The following is a 23,414-nucleotide window of genomic DNA, read 5'->3' as shown; positions in this document are numbered from 1 at the left end:
GTGGTTAAACAATGACAGAATCGAGCTACAGACGTGTGTTGTTTTGTTTGGTTTTTGCTTTAGACACACTTCTTACCAGTACTGCTGTCCCGGGACCCTCGTGGATGGGGGTGTCTTCAGCTGACACTCTGCTCCTGTCCTCCTTTGTCAGAGCTGCAGAAACACAGCAAACAATTACCAGCTGTAACAGTGAAAGTGTGAGAATGTCACTGCCACTGTTGATTTCTGGGCTTTTTTTTGTAGGCTTACTGGAGTCAGGGTGGAGAAAAGCTGGTTTTCTGTCAAACTCTGTAAAACCAGCATTAGGAGTTGACTGCTCTGATGTGACGGTGACTTTCAGCCTGAACCTGTAGCCAGAATTACAGACAAAGACAAAAGAAGGAGAACAAAGGGTAAACTTTCAGCTGGTTTATATGTTTAATTTTAATAGGCTGAATGCTAAAACATGGCCGCAAGTGACAATATTGTAAAGGCAGCAAGCTACCAACACACAGTGTTAAATTGTTTGGAGGGACTTCACATCTTGAGTTATAAAGAGTGACTCAAACCAAGATCATAAGAAATTATTAACATTTTCATGAAATATCATAATCAGTATTGATACTGTAGATAAAAAGAGCAGCAGCTTGACAGGTGACAGATTGATCAATTGCATTGTGTCGCAATGGACAGACAACATCCTTCTGAGTATTTACAAGATGGGAGAAAAATATGACAGAAACACACACTGAACCAACACACCAAGTAAACAAAACAAAAACAAACATTTGGGATGCCAGCATAATTGGCCTGGAGACAAGCACACACACACACACACACACACACACACACACACACACACACGACACACACACACACACACACACCACACACACACACACACACACACACACACACACACACACACACACACACCTGCGATCTGGCCTCTGCAGTCAGGCTTTGCTGTCTGCTGGGGGCTTTTTTGGGTGTGGAGTGCTGGAGGTCCAAACTGTCTTTATGTCCTAAAACAAAGAAAATGCTGTCAGTCCATATTGGCCTAATTCAAAAAACTTCCCTTGTTGTTGGTGCATTATCAAAAAAACAAACAAAAAAAAAAACAACGTATTTTTTCGATTTCTGCATCCTGTAACAATTTCCCACCAAAACAATCACAAATGATTGTTTTTCTAGCATTTAGGATTTGTTTTCTACTCCCACTGTGAAATCTAAGGTGATCACTGTGTTGCATTCATATCAAGAATGCCTGGTGACAAGACAACCAGATCATCCCAATTGTATAATAATCAAAGTTCAAACATCTGATTCACCATCACCTGCCAAATAATTCTTTTATCAGTCATGGTTAAAACTAAAATCTTTCAACCAGTTCTAACAATCATTCATGCTCCAGTCACATTAACTGTGTAAACCTCAGAACCACCCAGGAACAAAGAGTAAACCGGTCAGACTAGAGATCCAGACAAAGCACAGAAAGAAAGTAAAAAGCACCAGTCAAAGGTCCCACTGGAACCCTGATCTGAAGATGGACAGGCCCCAGAACCCCAGTAGACATTAGCTCAAGACTTGAACTCAAACCTCTCTTACCACGCTAGAGGGGCAGATCGTCCCAATGCATTTTGTTCACTGCTCCTTCGTCTGTGGGTCCTCTGGGTGCACCTAGCAGGTCGCTGTCTCCATGGGTGTCACCCAATGATGACTCAGCTTCAGGAGTCAGTGGGACTTCAGTGTCTGGGCTCTGTCTACTTAGAGAGCCTGATCCGCCCTCGTCATCGCAGAATGCCTCCCCTTCCTAACCCCTTTGCATTCTCAGGCTTTGCAGCATAAGCAGGCAAGCAGACAGGCCGAGGTGAGCCCGAAGTCTTAAGGATGAAAACAACTGTAGGATACATACTCACTCTCGCCCCAGTCACACTGCCATTTTGCATGCGGGGATCCTGCGCCAATTCTCCGCACCCTCCTCTGTGTGAAGTTTCGGACGTGGAGAGGGGGGGATATTTCGCTCCGGCACTGATCCGCCTCCGGAGGTAGTATCAGGGCCGCATTATTGGTGAGCCGTCCCAGTGTGAATGGATAATCTGGAGGCACGGAGCGAGGGCCTGTCAGTCTGACTAGTCTGATAACTGCACAGGTCCTTCACTCAACGAAATACAGAGAAATGTACCGCAAAGCAACATTACAGGACCGAACAACAGCAATGTAGTAACTGTAACTGTCTTCGGCAACTGATATGAGGAAAAAATACCACAGCTATACATGGAGAAGCGTCTTCCTCCCGCCTGTCCTACTGACTCTTCCTCACATTTCCACCGAAAAAAAAGTGTTTGTCACCAGCAAAAACATTAACTCACCAAGTATTTGTGATGAACATAAATCACTGCAACCATCAGCCCTCCAGACCGAGACCTCAGGGCACTGCCCTCCAGACAACAGCCTCCCTCCCCGCGAGTGAGGGAGTCAGACAGCGTCCCGTCTACTGATGGTGATTATGTATGTAATTTGCACAAAAAATGTAACTTTGTCACTTTCCAGGACGTTTGATGGGTCAGTATCTCAATCGCTACATATTATAACAGCATCCATATGTTTATAAACTGTCAGCGGGTTTAGATTAAGAGGGGAAACACCTGGGGAAACACAGACATCATCAACATGACGTGCACCGTCACACCTCTCTAGGAGCCGCAGCGCCAGTTTTCTGTGTGAATTACAGGCGGTAAGGCGGAGATGCTTCACTCTGTGTGAATCACCATCAGCAGAGAATAGGCGAACTACCGCTCCAGAGAAAATGCAGAGATGCTGTGTAAAAAGGGCTACAGTTTTCACCATCCTTTCTCACCTCCTCATCAACAACAGACTCACTCTCAGTCTCATACTTACCCACAAACGCCCCACATTCGACAGTGGTACTGTCTGGCTTGAGGGGCTGCTGGTAAAGCCCAGTGAGGGCGAGTTCTGGGTGGCTGGAGCCACTGGGCTGGGAAGGGGTGCTGCTGATGTGGACCTGAGCCCTGGGGGAGGGCACATTGGGCAGGCTGGATGGGGAGTTGCAAAGGCCCCGACGGGTCAGCTTAATCTGGGTGAGTGAGTGGCCTCGGAGACGCAGCTCCGGAGGGGAAATGGCCACAGCAGTTTGGACAAAGGCGCTGGGGGCTGGTGCTGAGGACCACGTTTTTTGACAGGCTGAGCTCCCTGGTGAACTGATTGTGGACCTTGCTGGCCTCTGAAGCCCTCTGAGCAGTGAGGGTCTTTAGATTGTCCACGGTTGGAGCAAATAGGTCCTGCAGGTGACCGATCTGAGAGTCCAGAGTGTGCAAAGAGCGTGTTATAAAGTTGAACTTGTTCCCTACGTCTCTTAGCTGCATACACATTGTCTCAACCCTGCAAAGGACAAAGAGTAACTTCAGTTAGCTCATGTAAACAAACTAGCATTTAAAATTCTTAAAAAGGAAATTTGAAAACCCATTTTATGGAGGAACAAATGCGTTCAGCACAACTGCTACACCTTACGCACAATATGTCTCGATGTCAGTGACAGTAAACATAACTTTAGTTCCTTTACAAGGAGGCTCCACAGAAGGCCAATATCAGTCCCACCTTTCTGAGGTCAGACGTATGCACTCTTCACTCCCCGAATGAAACTGATCATCCTTTTCACCAAAGTAAGTCTCTACACACTGCTCCTCAAAATCGTGAAGCTTCTTTTGGTCCTCCACTGTGAGCAACAGCTCTGGAATTAAAGAAAGAACTGTTAACTTCTTTAACCTACCAAATGTTCTTTGTTTTGAACACCAAGTGTTCTTTGAAAAATGGCATCAGGCATCAATCAGTGGCGAAATGCCTCCAACTATGTGCTCGTACTTGCTCCGTAGGTATTCTCCTTCTTCCTCTTCCTACACATAGAGAAGAGGGAGTAGATATGGCAGAGCAGGTTGAAGGGCGGCGGGAGGACAGGCTTCTCATGGTAGGCCATAATGAAGTGGTAACGCTGGTACTTCCAAACCAGATTAGAAATGGACTTCACTTGCAAATACACATTGCTGGAAAACAAAGAGTATAGAAATTACACTGATGATGATGATGATGTGGAGAACGCGGCTAATGAGCACGCACACATTATTCTGGTAACACAGCTGGATAAAGCAGTGACATGTAGGGCACTTACTTGAAGAGGGCGATGAGGAGGTTGACCATTAGGATATACTGTACAAAGAGGTAGACTGCTTGCAGCAGAGGAGTCAGCCACACTCCTGCCGCACACAGGGTCTTTACTGAGCTCTCACTGTTATTGGCACACACTGCGAGGAGGAGGAGCTTTTTAGGATACACACAACATGCAACCTCCGAAAATATAAAGCTACATGGTCTCAAAACATCTTAGTCTTGATCTTTACCTAGTCCAGCTTGAAAATAACAAGGTAATTGGAGTAACAGTTTAATGATGAAGAGGTAATAGGTAATGCCATGTAATTAGATGTGTTCTGGGTTTTTCATTATATGGTTTCAACTAATATTACCATGAAATTAAATAGAATCAGGTATTTTAGCATTTTGCAGGCTTGATTCGGGAACTGTTTCCAGATAACAAGTGACAGAATTTGAAGGGATAGTTTGGGTTTTTTGAAGTGGGATCATATAAAGTACATATCTATAGTCGATCTGTTCCCACCGATCAGCACAGCCTCAGTTTGGAGAAGTAGAGAGCCGCTCCACTCACCTTAAAACATCTCTAACAGTTCAAGTGTACGTTGTAAAGGGAAAATTCATGCCGCTTTACGTTGCCATCAGACCTCCCTTTCTTTTGGCACTACATTTTCTCAATGGTAGAACCTCTGTATCCCTACGCAGCTGCGCTAATGCGTATTTTCTACCAAGAGTGTTCATGTGATTTGGAAGGAATTACAATGATAGTAGCCTGTTATATGGTAAAAACATGAACTTATATTACTAGAATTTATTCAGGGGAATATTTTTAATGATTATTCAAAATTGAACCTTTAGCGTTTAATAATTTTTTTTCCTCCTCGTTTTTTTTTTTTAACCTTTTCTACAAACCTACACTGCTTAATTGACAAATGACTATCTATCACCTCCTCAGTTTTTATGAAGGTCACGTTAGCTGTCATAAATTATGTGATCATTTCCAACTGTGGGTGAGAGGTTGGTACAGCCTACTCGGGTTAAGTGGCACAGCCAGCTGTTTGTTCCACCAAAGCTTCAAATGCGCCAGACTCAAGTGATCAACACTCAATGCTCCATTTCATCCAGACCGCTTGTCACTGAGTTGAGGCAGTCGACGATATGGTGAAGCAAAAGGCACCGCACTGCCCAAAGAGACCAGTGTTGGCTACCCTCGTAATCTCCCCTACCATCCTCATAGTCCTTACCATCGATTTCATAAGCATATACTTCCCCGTACATCATCCAGTACGGCTGGAAGACCACATCTCTGACCAGCGTCCAGCTGGGCTCCTCATGTGGGTACAGAATGGCTTTCCTGGGTATGCCATAGCTCAGCAGGACTATGGCCATTATTACTACAACATAAAACATGTTGGCCACCTGAAAGAGGGACACACCAAATGAGAAACATGTAACTGATGGCATTGTCACTACTTGAAACAATCTTTGAATTAGAAAGTCTCAATTTTGCACACACGTCTACTCTGGGGATCAAACATCAGCACTACATCATTAATTTAGCTTGAGAGGACAAGACTGATGCAACTTATATATCTGCAGACTAAATGAAAAGCTAACGATAGCAGCCAGTCAGGATGAAGTCTGAAAACAGGGGAAATGGTTAACCTGGAACATTATAACAAAGCAGTGTATCTTCAGGTAAAAACCGAGTCAGCATTGCTTGAATCATTGCTGATTCTACTGCTCCGTCCTTCGAACCGGCAGCGCTCATGTTTTGAAAACATGTAAACCACGTCCCTCCAGTTCAAAGGGAACTGAGGGTACCCATCTTTTCCGATTTGGTTAATGTAATTGTGTTTTCTGTTGTTTGTTTTGTTGTTGTGTTTTCTGTTTTGTTGTTGTGTTTCCTGCTTTCTGTTTTGTTGTTGTGTTTCCTGTTTTCTGTTTTGTTGTGTTTTCTGTTTTTTGTTTTGTTGTTGCGTCTCCTGTTTTCTGTTTTGTTGTTGTGTTTTCTGATTTGCCGTTGTGATTTGAACTTTAGGGCCACCATACAAGCCTCTACTTACTACTGCTTATTACTTCAGGGCAAGAAAGTACATTTCAAAAATGAACAAACAACTGCTTTAAAAAAGTATAATCAACAAGGTTTTGTCATGACTGTCAGATCATTTCGCTCAATATGCTTTTGGAGGTAATCCACCTCTAAAAAATGATAAAAATACTATGTTTAAACTACAACGTGGAGCTGCTCTAACACTGAAACCAACTGCTAAAAAGCTGCATACTGTCATGGCTTTATGTATCAATAATCACTGGTAGACATATTTTTTTCTGCATTGTGTAAATATAAGAGCACCTTCAGAAACAAATGTGGAAGAAAAAGTAATGACAGTCTTTCAACGGCATATAAAAACACTGATATCTGCTTGCTTACATCATCCAGCGGTGCCCCTCTCTCTCACAGAACTCACCATTTTAGCGATCATCATGACGTACGGTCCAGCTTGATGGTTCACAGCCAGGATATCCATGAGTCGCACGTACCAGAAGATGATATTGAGACAATACACCGTCCTCCCGGGGACAAAGGCTTCTCCTCCAGTCATTCTCAGGCCGAAGCCAATAAAGAAGGTCACGATGGCCAGAAAGTCAGACAAATTGAAATAGTCACTGAACCACACCTTTATCTTCTGGCTTATTTTGCCTGCTTCAGACATAAACATCTACAAAAAAGTAAGGATGAAGAGGCACAACATGAAATAATAATCAGGAGATGAACTAAGGACTAGGACTAACCAAAGTTAGTCTTTGTCATAATTTTTAAATGTCTTAAATATTTCAGTTCCACATACCTCTTGAATTTTCTCAATGGCAGAGGTGAATATGTAGAGGATGACCACCCACTCTTGAGGAGAAGGCCATTCAGGCATTTTCACCAGGACCACATACGAGTAGAACATCAAGAAGCCCAGGTAGAAGAGCTGACAATCGCAGACACAACAATAACACTCTTTAACAACCCTGAAATATCATAGGAAATGCTTATTCTACATATACATTTCTTAAACCTTACAAATGTGAGCAATTTAGATAGACAGTACGTAAGATAAGTTGGACATAGATGTTAACTGTCATGTGTTCCTCTCTCTGAAATATTTTGAGACAAGGTCAGTTGAGGCCCTCTGGAGGGGCTGAATCACATCGTGGCACTTAAAGTCAGAAGCAAATAGTCTTGACGAAGGCCCCTGAGGTCTCAGAGCTCAGCTGGTGGTTAGCTGTGTGGATAGGGCCCGTGTGAGAGAAGACAAACTTCAGCTTCGAGGTCTCAAGTGAAATCACAGTTCCTGACAAAGCCTGCTTTCACAGGGGAGGGATGAGGGAATTACGTAAGAAATAGACATGGGAATTTTAAAACACAGCCCTCATTTAAAGCTGCAATAATCAGTTACCTTATAGTAACACAGAATAACACTTCTAAATGTGAATTAACACAGCCCCCTGTGTGTGTGAAGCATAGGTCAACCATCCCGCAGACTGTGGGAAACTTTGTAAATGTCCATCGAGACAGGCAATTTATATATGAGTTGTTGCAGCACTTGGGTTTTAAATTCAAGTGACTTTCAGCACTACAAGCTCTGCTAATACTTTAAGAAATACATCCTGAACAGGAACATTGACACCAGGGATGATCCTACAGTAAATAAATGTATTCCCACAAAAAAGGTTCTTGGTCCTCTGGGAAAGTTCCTGTGGTGGGAATGCCCTGTAAACAGTAGCATTATCTGTATCTCTGCAGGGTGGTTGGTGTAAATCTTATTTTCTAGGGGTGGAACGGTTCATCAAAAAAATCTGTCCCATCCAGTACGCTTGTCACGGTTCAGGGCGTGTGTGTACCGTTCAGTTCATAGGCACGCGCAACTTCTTTTTCTCATTTACTAACGAGGCGGAGTGTGTACACTCCAGAGCAGCAGGTGGCGGTACTGAGCTGGATGCCAACCGCCAGTAAACAAGAAGAAGACGCGGAGCGGTGTAGCAGAAAGTAATAGAGTATCTTTGGGTCAGCTGTGGAGACGTTTGTGGGCGATGCGAGTGGAAAGGAGTCGGAGATAGAAGATGCACCAGCAGCACTGTATAGGTCTGCTGTATGGGACCACTTTGCATTTAGAGTGACCTACGATGATGGTGGTATGAAAGTTGTTGACAACAGTGTGACAGTGTGCAAGCATTGTGCCACACATGTTGTTTATGCCGACAGTAACACGACTAACATGTCAGCTCATCTGTGGAGAATCATCCCGGTGAGACAACTGGCAGCGCAGGGAGGAAAGAGAGAGAGTAGACAGGACAACTTCTGCTCCCCGCAGCTTTTAAACTGCCTTACAGTGACGAGTCAGACGGGCCAACATGTATAACCAAAGGAATGGGGTGAGTGGGGTAAGATATGCAGCCTTTGGCTGTGGTGGAGGGTGCGGGATTTGTTTGTGTGATTAAAACACTCGAGCCACGATATAAAATAAAACGCCCTCCCGCAAACACCTCAGCAACACGGTAATTTCCACAATTTATGAAGAGACCCGACGAGGAGTTGTTAAAGAGCTGTCTGACATAGCATGTAGTGCTTACTAGTGACAGATGGACCTCCAGGGCTACTGAAAGTTTCCTGACTGTGACTGCCCATTACATTACATTAGTGACAGTGAATAACTATTTGTTCTTAGCATTTGTTAAAGATAACTTTCTTGTTGGAACTAGCAATATCACCTGTCTTGCAGTGCCAGAATCTACCTACTTTTTAACCCGACTGTCACAATGATGTATCAAATGTCAGACTGCCTCATTCTTCAAGTTTTAACCTGACAATACAAGACTTAAGTGATTTTCCTAACGATCAGCGTATACTGAACCGAACCGAAAACCATGACCACAAAACCGTGATTGGAACCAAAGCGTGGATTTTGTGAACCATTCCACCCCGATTATTTTCAGTGCAAAAACACAAACAATGCGTGTTCGGCGACTGCTCCTGGCTAGCAACACCCTCTTCCTTGTAGATGCTGTTACCCAGAATCCTACCCAGATAAACCACCATAGAATAGATGGTCGGATGGATGAGCAGGTGAGCAGATGACTGTATGAGTGTGTATGTTCTCTTCTGTAATCTACCTACCGTGTTGGAACAGAACTTGACAATGGGAGCGTGGTAGAAGGCATAAATTTTCCTGGTTAAGGGCAGGTTCCTGGAGTGAATGTGTGTCTCTGTTTCGCTCTTTGCTTCTACGTGGTCGTGGGATCTGGCCTCTTTGAATACATCCTGCAGAGAGGTTCAAAGGCCCAAATTAAACAGCAGCAAGCCACAGTGAGGAGAGAAAATAGAAACGGACAGAGAGAGAGCACAAATTCAAAAAACAGAATGTGAGCGACAGAAAGTAAGCAAATAAATGACTGAATCAAAACAAAACAAACAAAAGAGGAATTTCAGGCCAAAAATGCAAAGAAAGTCTTAAAACATTTTTTCTATGAATATGTATGAGGCTATTCTTCTTATACAAGAGGTATATATTTACAGGTCATTAATTAACATCACTTCAACAATGGAGAATTGTTTTTTTAAACGTTGTGGTGAATTTGGATATGGTTTTTAGAATGCCATCCGTCCATCCATTTTCTTTTCTGCTTATCCGGGGCCGGGTAGCGGGGGCAGCTGGCTGAGCAGGGACACCCAGACTTCCCTCTCCCGGGACACTTCCTCCAGCTCCTCCGGGAGGATCCCAAGGCGTTCCCAGGCCAGCCGAGTGACATAGTCACTCCAGCGTGTCCTGGGTCTTCCTCGGGGTCTCCTCCCAGTGGGGCATGCCAGGAACACCTCCTGAGGGAGGCGTCCCGGGGGTATCCGATACAGATGCCCGAGCCACCTCAGCTGGTTCCTCTCGATGTGGAGGAGCAGCGGCTCTACTCCGAGCTCCTCCCGGGTGACAGAGCTCCTCACCCTATCTCTAAGGGAGCGCCCCGCCACCCTGCGGAGGAAACCAGACGTCTGGGATCTTATTCTTTCAGTCATGACCCAAAGTTCATGACCATAGGTGAGGGTAGGAACGTAGATTGACCGGCTCAGCTCTCTCTTCACCATGACAGACTGATACAACGACCGCATTACTGTGGCCGCTGCACCGATTCACCTGTCAATCTCACGCTCCATCCTTCCCTCACTCGTGAACAAGACCCCAAGATACTTGAACTCCCCCACTTGAGGCAAGAACTCTCCCCCAACCCGGAGGGAGCAAGCCACCTTTTTCTGGTCGAGAACCATGGCCTCAGACTTGGAGGTGCTGATTCTCATCCCAGCTGCTTTACACTCGGCTGCAAACCGCCCCAGAACATGCTGGAGGTCCCGGCTCGACAGAGTCAACAAGACAGCACTGTCCGCAAAAAGCAGAGATGAAATCCAGTGGCTCCTGAACCAGTTGTTTCTAAAATGATTTATTTTAATGCAGGCTGTTCAGATGACTTCAAAGTAAAGGAGAGATCATATTTTATCATATTTTCAAAATAAAAAAGGAAAACGGAAACAAAGCAACTGGATAAAAACACCAAACCAGAACATCTTAGTAAACCTAACCATTTGGATGACTTCAGCTATGTTCTGGAAGTTGTGTTTGCTGTCCTCCATGGTCATCTGGTGGTCGTCCTGGCTCTGAGGGATGTGAGCCATCTCAGCCTTGGACTTGTACTCCAACAGTAGGATGGCAGGAGGCACCAACACACTCAGAATCACCTAGAGACAAAAAACGCATGCATGCGGGTGGATGCTGCTGTTTATGTTTACAAAGTCCTTTGAATTATAAACACACACACTAATACAGTCCAAGTGCTTCATTGTCCATGTTTTGTGGCTTCTCGATAATTTAAATATTTTGTTTTTATCCATTCATTTTTTTCCTAGTTAAGGCACGGCTGCAGTGAAGGAGGAAAAAGTTTAAAAAATTGTAGAACTTTTTGAGGAGAGGACATGACAGCTGGTTAGAAGTTTAAAAACATCTTTACAATGTTGTTTTGTCCCGCTACAGAGACGACAGCTACAACAGAACAGCTGGGAGAAGATTGGACGAGAGGTCTGAGAGAGACCAATCTAATATTCTGAGCACGATGGGCAGTCAATTAAGGGGACTTTGGATCCGGTACCATTTGACATCTAACCAATACAAGCGGCTTCCATACAAGTGTTTGCTTTGGGTCCCCTGTCTTTAAGTGAAACTCTCACCAAAAAGCAACCAAGGCTTTATTTGTGATTGAACACGAGTCAAACCTTCGTGTAAACACATAATTACGATGAAAGAGGTACTTTTAAGATTTACCGTTGTTTCATTTTTGGGCAAGGTAATTTTCAATGGGGTGCAGGGGCATTCATCAAAAACACTAAGAAGGCTGGACACAACTGCTTTGCTCGTAGTATCACCAGGGTCTCCGTCATAGCAGACAAAAAGTGTCGACCCCCGAGTGCAACCTAACAGGCAAGAGAGTGACGGTGGACCACTCCTCAAGCCTGCCTGTTAGGTCACGCTTGGGCATCGACACTTTGTCTGCTATGACGGAGCCACACCAGAGTTGCTACTGCTGACGGGAGTTAGCAAAAACCTTCTTTTTAGTAAACTCTGTGCACGCAAACAGTGTTTGCAATGCTGGTGTTCATGTGTAGAGACCCTGGTGATACTACGAGCAAAGTTTCAGGTTGTGTCGAGCCTTCTTACTGTTTAAAAAATAGCGATTTTGATGAGTGCATCCCATTGAAAATTAGCTTGCCCAAAAACTAAACTACAGTAAATCTTAAAAGTGCCTCTTTCGTCGTAATTATGCGTTTACACAAAGGTTTGACTCATTTTCAATCACAAATAAAGCCTTGGTTGCTTTTTGGTGAGAGTTTCATTTTAAACCAAGACAGAATGGCTTAATATTTGTATTAGGCTGCCCACAGACAACACACTGATTCATGCACACACACACACTCCCCGAGATTCTTGTTTGTTACCAAAAATAAAATCTAAATGAAACATGAACCTTGTACCAGGAGTTCTTGCGCATGTTCAGCCTTCCCATCCACATATCTGACAGCAGCATCTGGGTGCAGGTGTGAGCCACAAATGGCCGCAGGTGGGAGGAGACGGCCAGCTTCAAGCAGGTGGAGTTGCTCCAGTTCTTCAGCTCATAGGTGAGCAGCTTCATAGCCATGGCCTCATCCTGCCTGAACGACTGCTCCAGCAGGTCCACCGCCAATGTGCCAAAATCACTGAAATACATCAGGACAGAGGATTCAGTTCATACCTTTACTCACTGATGGGAGAACATGTAATCAAAGCCACACAGACATACTTCGAGTACTTCTTGAGCTCCTCCGAGGTGTCGTCCACCATGTCACTCTTCTTGGCCTCGTAGCCCAGAGACCGGCAGAGCTTACGGGCCACCAGTGCCTTCGCCATGTTCTCCTCGCCGTGCTGCCAGAAGAAGAGCGACATTTTCTGCCTCTTCATCAGCACAGCCCACACCAGCAGCTCATTGAAAGGGTAGGGAAACCGCTGCGCTTCTGGGTCGTCTATGTCCACAATCACTTCTTTGCTTCTCTTTCTGTTCTGCTCGACAGTAGACTCAAGCTAGGAGGAGGTGGAAGAACAGAAGAAGCAAACTTTTATTTTTTCCCCACTTTACAGTGCCTCCTTAGATGAGACAGGTTTTCATCAGCCTCATTCCTTTAATTGTATGGGAGGGGATTATATTGGGTTTAACATAAAATATTTTTTTGACATTTCTACAAAGAATTTGCAGGAAATGCAGAAGTTCAAACGCACCCTGTTGCTGCCGTGGAGATTGTTGTAAATAATTCTGAAGTGTTTCCTGGTGTAGTTGCACCTGTAAGTCCCGCCCATCAGGTACTCAATAACCAAACCCACATCAATCAAAGTGATATTATAGTTTGGAGGCAGATGACTCTACAGGGAAAGACACAGAAACAAAATGATGCATGAGACTGAAGAGACGGTTAAAAGTTAACCTATAAAAATGATATGAAGGAGACAAATTGTACCTGTTTGATGTCTCTAACCAGTTGCAGGAGAGTTGGGTTGCTGCTTGGTTGTTTCTAGAACAGAAGATACAAAAACATTAACAACCCTTCTTGACAGATAGTCGATCTCTTTTATTCTGGCGCATGTGTCATCACGTTACCGTGTTGTAGAGCTCCTCCAGCCGACTGATTGTCAAGAAGCTGTGCATGCTCACACCGTTTTCCATGAGCAGCTTGACAAAATCCACCCTGTCCATCACGAGCGCTTCCAGCATTGCTTGCTCCAAAGAGCTCACCTAAACACTCAAACAAAAGATAAACATGCTGTTTTGAAGCATACTTTTATAGCAAATTATTATTTATAAAACAAACACGATGAGGGAGAATACAGCCGAATGACAAAAATAACAAACCATGCAAGAAAAACAAATAAATATGATCCATCCTCTCATTAGCAATGACACACACACACACACACACACACACACACACACACACACACACACACACACAAAACACGTACCAGGAGCTGCTGTCTGTACACAAACACATGATTCTTGGCAATGTCTACCCGATCCCAGGCCAGAGTCAGGACCAGCTGACCGAAGGCAGTCGCATTTGTGCCTGAAATACACAGGTACAGCCGTGAGTAAACATGCACACATAAACACTTATGAATTCCCAGGCAAGTAAAGCCTCATTAACTGTGTACAGTGGAGCAAAAAAGTATTTAGTCAGCCACCAATTGTGCAAGTTCTCCCACTTAAAAAGGTGAGAGAGGCCTGTAATTTTCATCATAGGTACACTTCAACTATGAGAGACAGAATGGGGGGAAAGAATCTTTCATTTTAATGAATTAATTGGTAAATTCCTTGGTAAAATAAGTATTTGGTTGCCTACAAACAAGCAAGATTTCTGGCTCTCACAGACCTGTAACTTCTTCTTTCAGAGGCTTCTCTGTCCTCCACTCGTTACCTGTAGTAATGGCACCTGTTTGAATTTGTTATCAGTATAAAAGACACCTGTCCACAACCTCAAACAGTCACACTCCAAACTCCACTATGGCCAAGACCAAAGAGCTGTCAAAGGACACCAGAAACCAAATTGTAGACCAGGCTGGGAAGACTGAATCTGCAATAGGTAAGCAGCTTGGTGGGAAGAAATCAACTGTGGGAGCAGTTATTAGAGAATGGAAGACATACAAGACCACTGATAATCTCATTCGATCTGGGGCTCCACGCAAAATCTCACCCCGTGGGGTCAAAATGATCACAAGAACGGTGAGCAAAAATTCCAGAACCACACGGGGGGACCTAATGAATGACCTGCAGAGAGCTGGGACCAAAGTAACAAAGGCTACCATCAGTAACACACTACGTCGCCAGGGACTCAAATCCTGCAGTGCCAAACGTGTCCCCCTGCTGAAGCCAGTATGTGCAGGCCTGTCTGAAGTTCGCTAGAGAGCATTTGGATGATCCAGAAGACGATTGGGAGAGTGTCATCTGGTCTCCTCGTCTGAACCGGGACGACGTCACCTTCCAGCTGCTAAGCTGCCGCTGCAGATCCGCAGCCAAACTGAGACCTGATCCAGAAAATCTGGATCCTTGGAACTCTCCATCTTCAACAAAGTAGGCTGACTTTCCATACACAACAGGAGTCACAAGAGAATGAAATCAGAGTTGGTGTTTGTGAAGCTTCGAGTATATAGATCATAAATTCAAATAAATTTCACACATCGTCCCATAGAAATTACTCCCATAGTTTCATGGTTAACGGCTCATTACACTAAAATCCACCATCGTTTATAATTCATCTGATCAATAACTTACTCCCACAATCTTCACATTTTCTGTTACTTGTTGTCACCCGTTTGAATTATTACCTCACATCATTTACTCTGCATCTAGTTAATAAACATAACACATGTCGTTGTCTGTGCAAGTTTAATTGATGTGGGAAATCGATGGGATCATGTAAATCATGTATTCACGGCTTCAGGATAGGAGATTAAATATAGATTTTGAGATCTAAGAAACTGATTTGAGATTAATCTTAACTGTTTGAGTCAAACTTGTACAGTTGGATCTTGATTAATTACCTCCGGATTAGTCACATAGATAAAGACTGGAGGTGGTGCCCCATTTATGAGTGTGTTATTAATCGCCCTTGATTAATTACCCTTTATTATCAAGGAGTGTATCAAACAATCATAATCACTATGTAGGTCAAATAAGAAACTCAAAAGGAGTTTGGACTGAAAATCTGTAAACCTGACTTCTTCATAACCTCAGCTTTCACAGCAAGTATTCTACAGTATATTCAGCAACAGCTTTTCCTCTTAACTTCCCATTTAATATCCTGCCTGTTAATTGAATTCAATCATAATGGACGAGAGAAATGGCAGCACTCAATGGTCTTCGAGAGGATGAGTTACTGTTTCACCAAGATGACTGCGCCTCAGGCCAACAAATATTTGCCTGGGTGGGCTTTTTCAGTCACAGGGCGGTTTGTCTTTTGAGCGTCTGAGCCTGTTTCTCCAGACTATCGATCAGCTGCAGTCAATCACAAATTACTGGCTTTTGTCTGAAGCTGGCACCAATTTGCCACACCCTGCCACATTCAGCATGACAACCCCTGCCCTCTTTTGAAACATTTGCTTTGTAGTTGAAATAAAGTACAGGCTGGTGTGTATTTTTCCTCCTCTTCTAAAGCATACAGAAAAAAGGAAGAGCACAGGTGAATGTCCAGTTATTCTCTTTCTTCAACAGACTGAAATATGCAGCTCAGCGACTGACTGTGCTGGAATACGGAGGCCCTGTGAATGCAAGCAATATGATCTCTTGAGGAACACAAAGAGAAGGGCACACAGGGGGGAAAGCTGTTCTCAAAGCATAGCTATACCAGAACAAAAACATTACAGAGTCTTGAAATCTCAATCTCCCAATGCCAGCAGACCCAGCATATGAATAGATCAAATCAACTTTTGTGACTTTTACTCTCTCAAAGAAGTTTAGAGAGAAGTCAGGCACTAACCTTGGAGTGAAGCCCTCAGAATTGCTACGTCGAGGTCCTGGTGTTCCTCGGAGCTGACGCGGAACACAGTTAACTGTTTTCCAGGAAACAAGATAGCACTTAGTTTTCCCACAGACGTTCTCCAGATGTTTCACGGGTTTGTGATATGTGATACATTAATTTACAAACACAAAACCGGAGTAATTCACAGTCGTCTCTGTGGCAATGCCAAGACTGCTTCATTGAGTTAACAGCAGCTTCATTTCCTTTTACTTCTGAAGCTTTTGTGTTTCAGGAAGTTTATTAAGCAACTCTGACCAGGATTTATTCCACTGTCATTGAAATGGAGATATAAAAAGGGAACCTGAATGATAAGAGGTTGACACATGTGATGAATGTGCATGAATGTACCAGTTCTTTGCTCTTCATGCACTCCATCAAAGTCTGAAAGAGGTCGATGGCATCGCGCTGACTAAAGTTGAAGGTTTTCTTAATGGTTGCGATAATGTCGGTCTCCACTCCGTCAGGAAGTCTTCTGCAGAAGAATTACAGTATAACATGATTACAGTCACGCTTCTCAAAACCCACACGGCTATTTTAGGCTGTTTTGTAACACACTGGGCTGTGGTTAGGCTGTTAGAAATCCTTCTAGGATAAAAATAGATGAGCACCACCAACGACACTGACGTTAAAGGCAATGGGAAAAACAAGTAACATCTCTGTCTGAAAACACAGTAAATAAGTCATTACAAACAGCATTGTACTGCCATTTTGGTTTATGAATCTTCTATGAATGTTCTTGAAGAGAACATGCACTGAAATCTTAATTTCACAAAATGTTATTCAATTCAATGTCAGGTGTGTCATGATTAATATTAATATTACTGTTCCTTCATTATACCTTAAACGAATAAATACTTCTGTAGTGTCAAATTCTTTTTTTGTTTGCTCATTTTCTTTCCCCCACCTACTTTTCCTCTACGTTGGTGTGTGTGTGTGTGTGTGTGTGTGTGTGTGTGTGTGTGTGTGTGCACGTGCACATGTGCGTGTTGTACCCTCCCTCCTCTGTCTGCTTGTGGACGTAGGCTAGTATATCAGCAGCGAGGCCGGTCCCCTCACACACCACCACTGGGACGGGAGGGCTCTCCTGAAGGTACTCCAGCACGGTCAGGATCACACTGGGACCCCCCTCAAAGATGACGGCCACGACGGGAACACCCTGACCGATTCCTACGAGTAACAAAAGAACAAAAAGAGCGTGTGTCATGTCATGGTTCCATCATTCACTTCAGCTCTAACAATCATATAAAACAGCTCCACACAAATGACAGTTGATGATAACTGCCAGTCTACTGTTATCACCTAGTTTCTACCAAGCAAAGACACAATGACTTCACAGTGATTGTACCTTACAGTCTACTCCTGTACGGTGTACATTTTAGGACATCCTCAGGATCTGGCTTCAGCGTCAGACCTCAGATGAAAAGGTATAAGGTCTCAGGAAAAGTTCTGTCACACTCGCACCAAACAGCCACATGGAAAATAGTCATCGGACCAAAAGGCCTGAGAAAAAAAACTTGTCACACTGAACTGCCTCAGGATAAAAACTGTCACACTGAACACATCAGTAACTAAGTTGTTACACTGAACAACATCAGGAATAAATTGTCAGACTGAACGGTATCAGTACAAAAGTCGTCACACTGAACAGTATCGGGAAAATCAGTTTCATACAGAGGTCGTGTAGTACGGTGGCCGGTAAGGGCAAACGTGCAGCAACGGCCAAACGTTGCAAATAGGCCTACATACATAAACGATGCAGAGCCAACGACACGCAAAACACATGCAACAACAAAATGCTGCAAACAAAGAAACGATGCAGAAACAAAACGACACACACCCCGATATGTATCTAGTTTAAACAGATTTTTTTTTTTTTTTTAATGGGCAAAATGCTTCTTTTTAACACTAGAAGGGCCTGAACTCCAACGCGATCATTGTGACCGCTGGATATTCAACTCTATAATCTCATGTAAATACCCAGCTGAGTGACGAATGCATTCATTGTGTCATGAACATTTTTAAAAAACAAAATAACACCAATGTGTGTATTTTAACACGCTTAATTATACATTTATCAATATTCATATCATGCAAATAGTAAACCGTAATTATTGCATATATTTACACACGATTTTAATAGAGAAAACTCAGAGCAAGAAATGTAACAATTAAAAATAACTAATTTGATTATAAAACATTTTAACACTTAAAATAATAATAATAATAATAATAATAATAATAATAATAATCATGCCGCCTGCTGCGGCTCCTTTCCCCTCCACATTTTCTGCCCTCAGCTCTGCCAGCTGCTGCAGGACTTTCCTCCAGGCTCTCCTGCTGCTGCTGCTCCTTGAATAAGATGCGGACATTGATCCCAGCCAGGTCGAGGACGATATAGAAGACCGCCACCGGTCATCTTCCGTACCGCCTTTGACGGAGTACGCCCTCGCCATCTGGTCTGGGACGTCCTTGCAGTATTGGTGGTTTTATAGTACATCACAGACACTGGTTTTGCCTTTGCCCTGTAACGCCCGCCAATGTAATAATGCCCGCAAACGTAATAAAACCACAAACGTAATAAAATCTGCAGCATTTAATGTAATAAACCTACACATGTAATACATTTTCCACAAACGTAATAGCCGCTGCCTACTAACAAACTTTATACTCCATTTCCCACAAATGTAATAACTATTTCGTTTGCGGGGACGTGAAAATCTTTTTTGTAATAACTTCCCACAAATGTAATAATACAATGAATAATGGTTTTGTTTGTTTGTGTGACTGTCTATACACCTACTAATACTACTAATACTTCTGACCGTGGGTGCAAAATCCAGTTGTCAACTTTCTGCTCCGCTGTCACAAAGGATTATGTTTGACCCATTTCGGCCATAAGCGGTCATATTGACCACACATCATTTCGGAGGAATTCATTGTTAAATATTTTGTGGTTCCCCACGAAATTACTTGTGAGTTAATTATTACCTAGTTGTATTAGCCTATATCGCCTGGTTGGCACCGTGGACAAACAAAATCAAGAGTTCCCCCACCATGAAACAGCGAGCGGAGCTGTTGAACACTGAAGTGCTGAAGTGATGCGACTCTGACTGTGTATCAGGGAAAGCCGAGGAAGAATGTCTGCATCCTGAGCACCTGCACAGGTGCTCAGGATGCAGGTGTGAGCACCTTTAGTGTAGCGAGGGCAAAACCAGAGACAGTCATGTACTACAACAACACCAAGTACAGCGTGGACCTGGACCAGATGGCGAGGGCGACTCCGTCAAAGGCGGTACGGAAGATGACCGGTGGCGGTCTTCTATATCGTCCTCGACCTGGCTGGGATCAATGTCCGCATCTTATTCAAGGAGCAGCAGCAGCAGGAGAGCCCGGAGGAAAGTCCTGCAGCAGCTGGCAGAGGAGCTGAGGACAGAAAACATGGAGGGGAAAGGAGCCGCAGCAGGCGGCACAAGGTGGGCAGCAGCTCCTTTCAAGCCTTTTCTATTATTATCATTATTATTATCATTATTATTATCATCATCATCATCATCATCATCATCATCATCATCATCATCATCATGTCGTGTCATTGTCCGTAACCGCTTATCCCTTTCCATGGGGTCGCGGGGTGTTGCTGCTGGAGCCAATCCCAGCCTTGTCTCTGGGCGAGGGCAGGGTGCTCCCTGGACAAGTCACCAGCTCATCGCAGGGCCTCACTGATGAGCAATGTGGGGTTCAGTATCTCGCTCAAGGACACTTAGACATGCAGCTCAGCCCTGCCTGGAGCTGGGATTTTAACCAGCGACCTTATTATTGTTACTATTATGATTTTTATTAGAGCAATTAATTTCCAGCTTTTTCGATTATCATTTTTTCAATATAAAATATTAAGTATTAAAATAAATTGTCTCATAATCACATACGTTTCTTTTAATTATTAATTTTCGTATTCTGATTTTTTCTCTATTATATTCTTGAGTATATATAATGTATATATGCGATTATATGAATATTGATAAATGTATCATTTATTTTGTGAAAATGAACGTTTTGGTGTTATTTGTTGTTGTTTTTTTAAATATCATGACACAATGTGTGCATTCATCAGTCAGTTGGGTCTTTACATGAGAGAATATAGAGTTTATTATCTAGCGGTCCAAATGACCGCTTACGGCCGTTCTAGTAGTGTTTGAATTCGGCCCTTCTGAAGTCCAACTGACACTTTGGTGAGAGAGAGATGATCCTCATTAACAAGAAGCATTTTGCTTATGCAAAGAACTAAATCTGTTTAAACTAGTTATTTATATGCCACAAAACCACCACAACGACCATTATTCATTGTCTTATTAGCCTACATCTGTGGGAAGTTATTACAATAAAGATTTTCACGTCCCCGCAATTGTAACAAATCCCTGCAAATAATAGTTATTAAATTTGTGGGAAATCGCGTGTTACGTTTCTAGTAGGCAGCGGCTATTCCGTTTGTGGAAAATGTATTGCATTTGTGGGTTTATTACATTAAATGCTGCAGATTTTTATTACCTTTGTGGTTTATTACGTTTGTGGACATTATTATTATTACATTACGTTACAGTCTGAACATTGTACCTGACGAGAGTGGAGTAAAACTTTTAGAGAGACGACATAAAAAGCTACGTGGTTTAAATATTTGGTTATAATCTTTTAAAAATAATATAACAATAACAGCTCAAAAAGATTAATACTTCCGTTGTGTTGACACTTCCGTTTTGATAACTCGATGCAGCATTTTGTTGTTGCATGTGTTTTGCGTGTCGTTGGTTCTGCATCGTTTATGTATGTAGGCATATTTGCAACGTTTGGCCGTTGCTGCGCGATACCGTTCAGTGTGACGACTTTTGTGCTGATGCTGTTCACTGTGAGTCCATTCAGTGTGACAACGTTTGTCCTGAGGCATTTCAGTGTGACAAGTTTTTTTTCTCAGGCCTTTTGGTCCGATGACTATTTTTCATGTGGCTGTTTGGTGCGAGTGTGACAGAGCTTTTCCTGAGGCCTTATACCTTTTCATCTGAGGTCTGACGCTGAAACCTGATCCTGAGGATGTCCGTACTCCTGTCTGTAGGGTATGTCATGATAATTCACTGCCATGTCCAACATGCTGTAGGTATTCATGATGTGATCTGCTAAATAATTGCTCAACAACTTCTGTTTGTTGCACTTATGAAGCCATAATGCTTGCAAGAACTTAAAGGGTAACTCATATTCGTAGTCGTGACCGTGTGCAGGTCTTGGTGAATACTACTGCATACGTGAAAATAGAATAATATAAAGTCTTTGATGGCTCCAGAGGAAGCTGCATGTAATCAGATAAATTATGTTCAGTCATGTCACTCAATGGCTCTAAAGCTGGAATAGTATTGAACTCATTGCGGATGATTAAAAAAACAAATGATCAAAATGGATACAGCAAAAACAGAGATATCACTTTTTTTATGCCACATATTCTTCCCTTTCCGCACCAAGATTACCCACAATGCAACTTAGCTACTGAGTGACATGGCAATTTATCAGATTACATATAGCCTCTTCTGGAGCCACAAAAGGCTTTACACTTCTCTTTTCACATATGCTCCTCAAGAAAAGTGGTGGAGTTGCCCTTTAAGCACAGCATTTACATATTCTGATGCAGCAGGTGATGTCATGCAACTTCACCGTTGGTTCTGCCAAAAAACACAGAGGAGGAAGGAGGACAAGAGCAGCATGAAAAACATTTTGTATAAGGTTTCCAAGAGAAGAAAAAATGTTCTTTCTTAGAACTATTAAATATTACGTCACCCATCTTCGCTTATTAGCTTGTAGTTATGAAGTTCTTTTTAAAAAGACAAAAATGTGAAATTATCTAGGGCTGTAATCTCCTAGTCGACTGGTCAATACGTTCTGGCTCGACCAAAATTCTGATTGGTCGATTTTTGGTGTGTTGATTACATGCTGCTACGGCAGTGCTTAAACACACAGCGGGTCATCTCCATCCCAGTGCTGCGTGTCCTGCATATGGCATTTGACTTTATCGGGAGGAAAAGTGCCATGTGCTAATGAGGGTGTTTTCAGAGCACCCCTCTTTCACAGGTCACAGTGTGGCTTCAGAACACCCCCCTTGTTTTCACTATTTTGGATTAGCCCAACCCACTACAGACAAACAGATTGAAGAACATATTAAAGGCCTAGGTCTGGTGGTTTGTTAAATATCTATTTATTTTTAAGTGTTTCATTTACAGTCAGTCCTATTCAACCATGTCAAAGACATCAGCAGTGTGGCAGCATTTTATAAAAAATAGAAAAAGAAAAAAAAAAGTCGAATGCAAAGTTTGCAAACAACAGTGTATAGCACAGCTTGACTACAAACATGGCATATCACCTTAAAACGGTACGCTGACTTGTCTGCGTTAGGTTGCTCTGGCCGTTTTAAGTATATGAACATATCAGAATTGGCATATTTCAATGTTTTAGGCTAATAATCGTTTTATAACTGCTGACGCAGCCGCCCGCAAACGGCATCATCCCCTAGATACACCCAGACCACGCCTGGGCTATGATACTGCGCAGATGCACGTGATGCAACACGCTGCTGGAGCCGACAGACTTGAGTGTGTTTATTAATTCATTCACTTAAGTTAATTCATTTCAGTGCAAAATAATAGGGTCAAAAAATGACTTCATCTAAAGCAAATAGACAACTAGTCTTTATGTTCAGTCGAAATTTCACGGCTTCAGTCGACCAAGGATTTGTTTGCTTGATTACAGCCTTAAAATTATCAGTTATATTATCGATATCAGCCACAAGATACAGTGACATACATTTTAAGTTCAGTTAAATCTTTCTGATGTCCACGTGTAAATAACATAATGACAACAAAGAATAATCATAAAGAAAAAACAAACTCAAGTTGCCAAATGTTTTTAACATGACGCTATGGATTTTAGTTAATTAAATGGATCAAATGTGGTATTTTGACTGGGAGGAGATGAGCATATAGGTGAGACACACAAAACATGTCATGGCATTATATCAGAAGACGATACTCAGACTGTTTCAGCAGATCTCACATAATCTCCTGTTTCTCAGGAATCCAAGCAGTCGTGTGGAAATATAAGTTTCTGGCTGTAC

At 42.9% G+C, this 23,414-nt stretch overlaps 1 protein-coding gene and 1 long non-coding RNA gene across 5 annotated transcripts in view; both read right to left on the bottom strand.

Annotated features, from left to right (window-relative positions):
• Positions 1-304: 304 nt before the first annotated feature.
• On the bottom strand, positions 305-1,644 carry LOC119016371. Its single transcript, XR_005074062.1, has 3 exons — positions 1,588-1,644; positions 916-1,004; positions 305-347 (listed from the first exon to the last, which is right to left on the bottom strand). It is a non-coding gene; the product is annotated as an uncharacterized LOC119016371 (long non-coding RNA).
• Positions 1,645-1,996: 352 nt separating this feature from the next.
• LOC119016370 (transient receptor potential cation channel subfamily M member 7-like) overlaps positions 1,997-23,414 on the bottom strand; it is a 32,348-nt gene continuing 10,930 nt past the window's right edge. For 2 of the 4 annotated variants that reach the window (XM_037092148.1, XM_037092149.1), the window contains exons 8-26: positions 17,263-17,437; positions 16,619-16,742; positions 16,229-16,301; positions 13,719-13,819; positions 13,357-13,491; positions 13,217-13,270; positions 12,981-13,121; positions 12,508-12,785; positions 12,196-12,424; positions 10,760-10,915; positions 9,311-9,454; positions 6,996-7,124; positions 6,615-6,866; positions 5,388-5,562; positions 4,166-4,298; positions 3,862-4,040; positions 3,598-3,730; positions 2,881-3,381; positions 1,997-2,078 (exon numbers count right to left, since the gene is read on the bottom strand). In XM_037092148.1, the coding sequence (XP_036948043.1) occupies positions 3,072-3,381; positions 3,598-3,730; positions 3,862-4,040; positions 4,166-4,298; positions 5,388-5,562; positions 6,615-6,866; positions 6,996-7,124; positions 9,311-9,454; positions 10,760-10,915; positions 12,196-12,424; positions 12,508-12,785; positions 12,981-13,121; positions 13,217-13,270; positions 13,357-13,491; positions 13,719-13,819; positions 16,229-16,301; positions 16,619-16,742; positions 17,263-17,437 (2,921 nt within the window). In that variant the 3' untranslated portion in view covers positions 1,997-2,078; positions 2,881-3,071. Of the gene's footprint in view, positions 2,079-2,880; positions 3,382-3,597; positions 3,731-3,861; positions 4,041-4,165; positions 4,299-5,387; positions 5,563-6,614; positions 6,867-6,995; positions 7,125-9,310; positions 9,455-10,759; positions 10,916-12,195; positions 12,425-12,507; positions 12,786-12,980; positions 13,122-13,216; positions 13,271-13,356; positions 13,492-13,718; positions 13,820-16,228; positions 16,302-16,618; positions 16,743-17,262; positions 17,438-23,414 lie in introns of those variants that run through there. The other 2 variants (XM_037092150.1, XM_037092151.1) reach the window with 2 other exon arrangements.

The sequence above is a fragment of the Acanthopagrus latus genome, unplaced genomic scaffold (genome assembly GCF_904848185.1).
Source record: "Acanthopagrus latus isolate v.2019 unplaced genomic scaffold, fAcaLat1.1, whole genome shotgun sequence".
Lineage (NCBI taxonomy): Eukaryota > Metazoa > Chordata > Actinopteri > Spariformes > Sparidae > Acanthopagrus > Acanthopagrus latus.
This window is presented reverse-complemented; position numbering and strand designations above follow the sequence as displayed.